The sequence below is a fragment of the Nerophis ophidion genome, linkage group LG08 (assembly GCF_033978795.1).
Source record: "Nerophis ophidion isolate RoL-2023_Sa linkage group LG08, RoL_Noph_v1.0, whole genome shotgun sequence".
In the NCBI taxonomy this organism is placed as follows: Eukaryota; Metazoa; Chordata; class Actinopteri; order Syngnathiformes; family Syngnathidae; genus Nerophis; species Nerophis ophidion.
In genome coordinates, this window is record NC_084618.1 from 2,385,689 (window position 1) to 2,395,990 (window position 10,302).

General features: G+C 41.2%; 1 protein-coding gene across 2 annotated transcripts in view; it reads left to right on the forward strand.

Annotated features, from left to right (window-relative positions):
- Positions 1-10,302, forward strand: part of LOC133557194 (rab GTPase-activating protein 1) — a 125,899-nt gene that overhangs the window by 111,646 nt on the left and 3,951 nt on the right. For both annotated transcript variants that reach the window (XM_061907470.1, XM_061907471.1), the window contains 3 exons: positions 14-118; positions 378-461; positions 5,853-5,924. In XM_061907470.1, coding sequence (XP_061763454.1) covers positions 14-118; positions 378-461; positions 5,853-5,924 — 261 coding nt within the window. The remainder of the gene's footprint in view (positions 1-13; positions 119-377; positions 462-5,852; positions 5,925-10,302) is intronic.

Sequence of the window (10,302 nt, forward strand, 5' to 3'; positions counted from 1 at the left end):
AATGATGTGGTAGGTGGAGGAGAAGGCAGACGCCCTGAACAAAGAACTGCTGCTGACCAAACAGAAGCTGGTGGACTCTGAAGATGAGAAGAGACGACTGGAGGAAGAGTCAGCACAGGTTGGACAACATCTCACTCATAACATTCACTGTTCTACTTCTTCTTCTTCTTCTCCTTCTCCTTCTTCTTCTTCTTCTCCTTCTTCTTCTTCTTCTTCTTCTTCTTGTCATCGTAGAAGACATCACATCTGTCCTTTTGTCTCTTATCTTTGTGTGTGTGTGTGTGTGTGTGTGTGTGTGTGTGTGTGTGTGTGTGTGTGTGTGTGTGTGTGTGTGTGTGTGTGTGTGCGTGCGTGCGTGCGTGTGTGTGTGTGTACAGTTGAAGGAGATGTGCAGGAGAGAGCTGGACAAATCAGAATTAGAGATCAAGAAGAACAGCTCCATCATTGGAGAGTACAAGCAGGTAAAAACACACTTACTGTACGCTTACTGTACATGACACAAGCAGGTAAGAACACACTTACTGTACATGACACAAGCAGGTAAGAACACACTTACTGTACATGACACAAGCAGGTAAGAACACACTTACTGTACATGACACAAGCAGGTAAGAACACACTTACTGTACATGACACAAGCAGGTAAGAACACACTTACTGTACATCATACAAGCAGGTAAGAACACACTTACTGTACATCATACAAGCAGGTAAGAACACACTTACTGTACATCATACAAGCAGGTAAGCAAAAGCAAATTCCACACAAAACTACTTTTGAGACGGCCTTCTAAAAGGAAGTGTTTAGTCTTGAGTAGGTTTAAAAGTGCACTATTCCGGCATGTGTTATTATTTACTGTACGGCAGGAACTTGTCAGGAAAGATCTTACTCTATCAAAATTTTGCGCAATAAAGTCAAATAAAAAAGTCAATCTTACACTGAGGTCATCCTCAGGTGGCTTAGTAAAAGTAGGCATTGAGTCTTGAGCTGGTCTAAAAGGTGCACCAATCCAGAAAATGACTCTGAAGGTCATCACGCTTGCAAACATGTCCAAGAGAAAGCAAACTTCAAACAGAGTAACTTCCGAGACGGCTTGTTAAGATGATGGGTTTTGAGAGTCTTGAGCAGGTCTAAATGATGTGTGCTGCCCCCCCCCCCAGACAATGTGGAGAGTATCATTAAGTATATGACAGCATACTTACTCCACGTGACTTTTCTGTATAAAACTTGAAGTGGCTCAGACCAAGTGTTAAGTCTTGAGCAGGTTTATTAGTGTTTTGTTTTTCTTCTAGAAAATGGCAAGAAAATAATAAACTACATTTACTCCAATTTTTGAACCTAAAAATAAATAAGGTAAAAGAGAAATAAAAAAAAAACAGAAGATGTAATAAGAATAAGAGAATATTTCATCAATAAGGCAGTTGAGTATTTTGCTGCAGTTAGAATTCAAGTTGTCCCTAAATGATGATGTGATGACTTCCTGTGTGAGAGCCAATGAGGAGGAGGATAGAAACATGGCGTCTGGCCTTCAGGTGAACTCATCTTCTTGGGGCTTTTCATCTCCTCCCTCCCTCACTCGCTCCCCTCCGTGTGGAACTGATGCTTTCTTCCTTACGTAACACACACACACACACACACACACACACACACACACACAAATAGTCCCAGACACTTTTAGAAGCAGACCTCCACTTTACCTCGCCGTGTGGCAAGCACAACATCGTCGCTCGGATTCAAAAACAGTAGTCAAAGATCATCTATAAGACAGGAGCATTCTGTTGTTTCAGACCTAGTTCAAAAACAGTAGTCAAAGATCATCTATAAGACAGGAGCATTCTGCTGTTTTAGACCTAGTTCAAAAACAGTAGTCAAAGATCATCTATAAGACAGGAGCATTCTGCTGTTTCAGAGCTAGTTCAAAAACAGTAGTCAAAGATCATCTATAAGACAGGAGCACGCTGCTGTTTCAGACCTAGTTCAAAAAAAGTATTCAAAGATCATCTATAAGACAGGAGCATTCTGTTGTTTCAGACCTAGTTCAAAAACAGTAGTCAAAGATCATCTATAAGACAGGAGCATTCTGCTGTTTTAGACCTAGTTCAAAAACAGTAGTCAAAGATCATCTATAAGACAGGAGCATTCTGTTGTTTCAGACCTAGTTCAAAAACAGTAGTCAAAGATCATCTATAAGACAGGAGCACGCTGCTGTTTTAGAGCTAGTTCAAAAACAGTAGTCAAAGATCATCTATAATACAGGAGCATTCTGTTGTTTCAGACCTAGTTCAAAAACAGTTGTCAAAGATCATCTATAAGACAGGAGCATTCTGTTGTTTCAGACCTAGTTCAAAAACAGTTGTCAAAGATCATCTATAAGACAGGAGCATTCTGCTGTTTTAGACCTAGTTCAAAAACAGTAGTCAAAGATCATCTATAATACAGGAGCATTCTGTTGTTTCAGACCTAGTTCAAAAACAGTTGTCAAAGATCATCTATAAGACAGGAGCATTCTGCTGTTTTAGACCTAGTTCAAAAACAGTAGTCAAAGATCATCTATAAGACAGGAGCATTCTGCTGTTTCAGACCTAGTTCAGAAACAATAGTCAAAGATCATCTATAAGACAGGAGCATTCTGCTGTTTTAGACCTAGTTCAAAAACAGTAGTCAAAGATCATCTATAAGACAGGAGCATTCTGCTGTTTTAGACTTAGTTCAAAAACAGTAGTCAAAGATCATCTATAAGACAGGAGCATTCTGCTGTTTCAGAGCTAGTTCAAAAACAGTAGTCAAAGATCATCTATAAGACAGGAGCATTCTGCTGTTTCAGAGCTAGTTCAAAAACAGTAGTCAAAGATCATCTACAGGTATAAGACAGAAGCATTCTGCTGTTTCAGAGCTAGTTCAAAAACAGTAGTCAAAGATCATCTATAAGACAGGAGCATTCTGCTGTTTCAGAGCTAGTTCAAAAACAGTAGTCAAAGATCATCTATAAGACAGAAGCATTCTGCTGTTTCAGAGCTAGTTCAAAAACAGTAGTCAAAGATCATCTATAAGACAGGAGCATTCTGCTGTTTTAGACCTAGTTCAAAAACAGTAGTCAAAGATCATCTATAAGACAGGAGCATTCTGCTGTTTTAGACTTAGTTCAAAAACAGTAGTCAAAGATCATCTATAAGACAGGAGCATTCTGCTGTTTCAGAGCTAGTTCAAAAACAGTAGTCAAAGATCATCTATAAGACAGAAGCATTCTGCTGTTTCAGAGCTAGTTCAAAAACAGTAGTCAAAGATCATCTATAAGACAGGAGCATTCTGCTGTTTTAGACCTAGTTCAAAAACAGTAGTCAAAGATCATCTATAAGACAGGAGCATTCTGCTGTTTCAGACCTAGTTCAGAAACAATAGTCAAAGATCATCTATAAGACAGGAGCATTCTGCTGTTTTAGACCTAGTTCAAAAACAGTAGTCAAAGATCATCTATAAGACAGGAGCATTCTGCTGTTTTAGACTTAGTTCAAAAACAGTAGTCAAAGATCATCTATAAGACAGGAGCATTCTGCTGTTTCAGAGCTAGTTCAAAAACAGTAGTCAAAGATCATCTATAAGACAGGAGCATTCTGCTGTTTCAGAGCTAGTTCAAAAACAGTAGTCAAAGATCATCTATAAGACAGAAGCATTCTGCTGTTTCAGAGCTAGTTCAAAAACAGTAGTCAAAGATCATCTATAAGACAGGAGCATTCTGCTGTTTCAGAGCTAGTTCAAAAACAGTAGTCAAAGATCATCTATAAGACAGAAGCATTCTGCTGTTTCAGAGCTAGTTCAAAAACAGTAGTCAAAGATCATCTATAAGACAGGAGCATTCTGCTGTTTTAGACTTAGTTCAAAAACAGTAGTCAAAGATCATCTATAAGACAGGAGCATTCTGCTGTTTCAGAGCTAGTTCAAAAACAGTAGTCAAAGATCATCTATAAGACAGAAGCATTCTGCTGTTTTAGACCTAGTTCAAAAACAGTAGTCAAAGATCATCTATAAGACAGAAGCATTCTGCTGTTTTAGACTTAGTTCAAAAACAGTAGTCAAAGATCATCTATAAGACAGGAGCATTCTGCTGTTTCAGAGCTAGTTCAAAAACAGTAGTCAAAGATCATCTATAAGACAGGAGCATTCTGCTGTTTCAGAGCTAGTTCAAAAACAGTAGTCAAAGATCATCTATAAGACAGGAGCATTCTGCTGTTTTAGACCTAGTTCAAAAACAGTAGTCAAAGATCATCTATAAGACAGGAGCATTCTGCTGTTTTAGACTTAGTTCAAAAACAGTAGTCAAAGATCATCTATAAGACAGGAGCATTCTGCTGTTTCAGAGCTAGTTCAAAAACAGTAGTCAAAGATCATCTATAAGACAGAAGCATTCTGCTGTTTTAGACCTAGTTCAAAAACAGTAGTCAAAGATCATCTATAAGACAGAAGCATTCTGCTGTTTCAGAGCTAGTTCAAAAACAGTAGTCAAAGATCATCTATAAGACAGGAGCATTCTGCTGTTTTAGACCTAGTTCAAAAACAGTAGTCAAAGATCATCTATAAGACAGGAGCATTCTGCTGTTTCAGACCTAGTTCAGAAACAATAGTCAAAGATCATCTATAAGACAGGAGCATTCTGCTGTTTTAGACCTAGTTCAAAAACAGTAGTCAAAGATCATCTATAAGACAGGAGCATTCTGCTGTTTCAGAGCTAGTTCAAAAACAGTAGTCAAAGATCATCTATAAGACAGAAGCATTCTGCTGTTTCAGAGCTAGTTCAAAAACAGTAGTCAAAGATCATCTATAAGACAGGAGCATTCTGCTGTTTTAGACTTAGTTCAAAAACAGTAGTCAAAGATCATCTATAAGACAGGAGCATTCTGCTGTTTCAGAGCTAGTTCAAAAACAGTAGTCAAAGATCATCTATAAGACAGGAGCATTCTGCTGTTTTAGACTTAGTTCAAAAACAGTAGTCAAAGATCATCTATAAGACAGGAGCATTCTGCTGTTTCAGAGCTAGTTCAAAAACAGTAGTCAAAGATCATCTATAAGACAGGAGCATTCTGCTGTTTTAGACCTAGTTCAGAAACAATAGTCAAAGATCATCTAAATGATTATTCTCTGCAGGAATCAGCTCAGGTTGCAAAATATAAATAAATATAAATAAATATATTTCAAACATGCGTGAAAAAGATGGGATTGTAACAGCAGCTAAGACAGGACCAGATGAAAGACTTTTATTGTGAAAGTCATGTCACTACTTTATTTAGAAACACTTCTACAAGGAGTACTTATTTACATCAACATTCTTTCATCAACATATGTACATATATATATATATATATTTTCATCAACATATTTACATGGAGATATTTACACAAATATGTTGACATGGATGTTTTTACTTAAACATATTTACTTTGAAATATTTACATAAACATATATATATGGAGATATTTACATAATGGTGTTTACATGAATATGTTTACATACATGTCTTTAAAGACATATGATTACATGAAGATGTTTACATGAATTACAGTATTTTGTATTTCTACAGTGTTTTGTATATTGTACAGTATTGCTTGTTATTTTAATTAGATAATAGTCTGTTTATTGCAATTGTTACTTTCTTCCTTTATTACTCTTGTGTTATTTATTTCACCCCATATTTGTTCCCACAACCGCACCTTAAGTTGGAATCTTTAATCTCCTTATATGCAAATATAATGACAATAAAGTCTATTTTATTGTATGAAGATGTTTACATGAAGATGTTTACATGAAGATGTTTACATGAAGATGTTTACATGAAGATGTTTACATGTTGTGATGTCAGATCTGCTCTCAGCTGAGTGAGCGTCTGGAGAAACAGCAAACAGCCAACAGAGGAGAGCTGGACAAAATACGAGTGAGTTGCTGGGCACTGCATTGTGGGTAATATGTCAAGGTGCTAATGACCTGACCACTCACACATGTCACATGACCACTCACACGTGTCACATGACCACTCACACGTGTCACCTGACCACTCACACATGTCACCTGACCACTCACACATGTCACCTGACCACTCACACATGTCACCTGACCACTCACACATGTCACATGACCACTCACACATGTCACCTGACCACTCACACATGTCACCTGACCACTCACACATGTCACCTGACCACTCACACATGTCACATGACCACTCACACATGTCACCTGACCACTCACACATGTCACATGACCACTCACACATGTCACCTGACCACTCACACATGTCACCTGACCACTCACACATGTCACATGACCACTCACACATGTCACCTGACCACTCACACATGTCACATGATCACTCACACATGTCACCTGACCACTCACACATGTCACATGACCACTCACACATGTCACCTGACCACTCACACATGTCACATGATCACTCACACATGTCACCTGACCACTCACACATGTCACATGACCACTCACACATGTCACCTGACCACTCACACATGTCACCTGACCACTCACACATGTCACCTGACCACTCACACATGTCACCTGACCACTCACACATGTCACCTGACCACTCACACATGTCACCTGACCACTCACACATGTCACATGACCACTCACACATGTCACCTGACCACTCACACGTGTCACCTGACCACTCACACATGTCACCTGACCACTCACACATGTCACCTGACCACTCACACATGTCACCTGACCACTCACACATGTCACATGACCACTCACACATGTCACATGACCACTCACACGTGTCACCTGACCACTCACACATGTCACCTGACCACTCACACATGTCACCTGACCACTCACACATGTCACATGACCACTCACACATGTCACCTGACCACTCACACATGTCACCTGACCACTCACACATGTCACATGACCACTCACACATGTCACATGACCACTCACACATGTCACATGACCACTCACACATGTCACCTGACCACTCACACATGTCACATGACCACTGACAAATGTCACCTGACCACTCACACATGTCACCTGACCACTCACACGTGTCACCTGACCACTCACACATGTCACCTGACCACTCACACATGTCACATGACCACTCACACGTGTCACCTGACCACTCACACGTGTCACCTGACCACTCACACATGTCACCTGACCACTCACACATGTCACCTGACCACTCACACATGTCACCTGACCACTCACACATGTCACCTGACCACTCACACATGTCACATGACCACTCACACATGTCACCTGACCACTCACACGTGTCACCTGACCACTCACACATGTCACCTGACCACTCACACATGTCACCTGACCACTCACACATGTCACCTGACCACTCACACATGTCACATGACCACTCACACATGTCACATGACCACTCACACGTGTCACCTGACCACTCACACATGTCACCTGACCACTCACACATGTCACCTGACCACTCACACATGTCACATGACCACTCACACATGTCACCTGACCACTCACACATGTCACCTGACCACTCACACATGTCACATGACCACTCACACATGTCACATGACCACTCACACATGTCACATGACCACTCACACATGTCACCTGACCACTCACACATGTCACATGACCACTCACACATGTCACCTGACCACTCACACATGTCACCTGACCACTCACACATGTCACATGACCACTCACACATGTCACCTGACCACTCACACATGTCACCTGACCACTCACACATGTCACATGACCACTCACACATGTCACATGACCACTCACACATGTCACATGACCACTCACACATGTCACCTGACCACTCACACATGTCACATGACCACTGACAAATGTCACCTGACCACTCACACATGTCACCTGACCACTCACACGTGTCACCTGACCACTCACACATGTCACCTGACCACTCACACATGTCACCTGACCACTCACACATGTCACCTGACCACTCACACATGTCACCTGACCACTCACACGTGTCACCTGACCACTCACACATGTCACATGACCACTCACGCATGTCACCTGACCACTCACACATGTCACCTGACCACTCACACATGTCACCTGACCACTCACACGTGTCACCTGACCACTCACACGTGTCACATGACCACTCACACGTGTCACATGACCACTCACACATGTCACCTGACCACTCACACATGTCACATGACCACTCACACATGTCACCTGACCACTCACACATGTCACCTGACCACTCACACGTGTCACCTGACCACTCACACGTGTCACCTGACCACTCACACATGTCACCTGACCACTCACACATGTCACCTGATCACTCACACGTGTCACCTGACCACTCACACGTGTCACCTGACCACTCACACGTGTCACATGACCACTCACACGTGTCACATGACCACTCACACGTGTCACCTGACCACTCACACATGTCACCTGACCACTCACACGTGTCACCTGACCACTCACACATGTCACCTGACCACTCACACATGTCACCTGACCACTCACACATGTCACCTGACCACTCACACATGTCACCTGACCACTCACACATGTCACCTGACCACTCACACATGTCACCTGACCACTCACACATGTCACCTGACCACTCACACATGTCACCTGACCACTCACACATGTCACCTGACCACTCACACATGTCACCTGACCACTCACACGTGTCACCTGACCACTCACACATGTCACCTGACCACTCACACATGTCACCTGACCACTCACACGTGTCACCTGACCACTCACACATGTCACCTGACCACTCACACGTGTCACCTGACCACTCACACGTGTCACCTGACCACTCACACATGTCACCTGACCACTCACACATGTCACCTGACCACTCACACATGTCGCCTGACCACTCACACATGTCACCTGACCACTCACACATGTCACCTGACCACTCACACATGTCACCTGACCACTCACACATGTCACCTGACCACTCACACATGTCACCTGACCACTCACACATGTCACCTGACCACTCACACGTGTCACCTGACCACTCACACGTGTCACCTGACCACTCACACATGTCACCTGACCACTCACACATGTCACATGAGCACTCACACATGTCACATGACCACTCACACATGTCACCTGACCACTCACACATGTCACCTGACCACTCACACATGTCACATGACCACTCACACATGTCGCCTGACCACTCACACATGTCGCCTGACCACTCACACATGTCACCTGACCACTCACACATGTCACATGACCAGTGTCACGTGACCAACGACACATGTCACTGGTCAATTTATTAGATCAACAGTCCGCAACCATAATTGAGCATGATGATATGGAGCCACTGAATCTACTACATTGTAATGAAGTAATGAGTGACTGTAATGAAGTAATGAGTGATTGTAATGAAGTAATGAGTGATTGTAATGAAGTAATGAGTGATTGTAATGAAGTAATGAGTGATTGTAATGAAGTAATGAGTGACTGTAATGAAGTAATGAGTGATTGTAATGAAGTAATGAGTGATTGTAATGAGGTAATGAGTGATTGTAATGAAGTAATGAGTGATTGTAATGAAGTAATGAGTGATTGTAATGAAGTAATGAGTGATTGTAATGAGGTAATGAGTGATTGTAATGAAGTAATGAGTGACTGTAATGAAGTAATGAGTGATTGTAATGAAGTAATGAGTGATTGTAATGAAGTAATGAGTGATTGTAATGAGGTAATGAGTGATTGTAATGAAGTAATGAGTGATTGTAATGAAGTAATGAGTGATTGTAATGAAGTAATGAGTGATTGTAATGAGGTAATGAGTGATTGTAATGAAGTAATGAGTGACTGTAATGAAGTAATGAGTGATTGTAATGAAGTAATGAGTGACTGTAATGAAGTAATGAGTGATTGTAATGAAGTAATGAGTGATTGTAATGAAGTAATGAGTGACTGTAATGAAGTAATGAGTGATTGTAATGAAGTAATGAGTGATTGTAATGAAGTAATGAGTGACTGTAATGAAGTAATGAGTGATTGTAATGAAGTAATGAGTGATTGTAATGAAGTAATGAGTGACTGTAATGAAGTAATGAGTGATTGTAATGAAGTAATGAGTGACTGTAATGAAGTAATGAGTGATTGTAATGAAGTAATGAGTGATTGTAATGAAGTAATGAGTGATTGTAATGAAGTAATGAGTGATTGTAATGAAGTAATGAGTGATTGTAATGAAGTAATGAGTGATTGTAATGAAGTAATGAGTGATTGTAATGAAGTAATGAGTG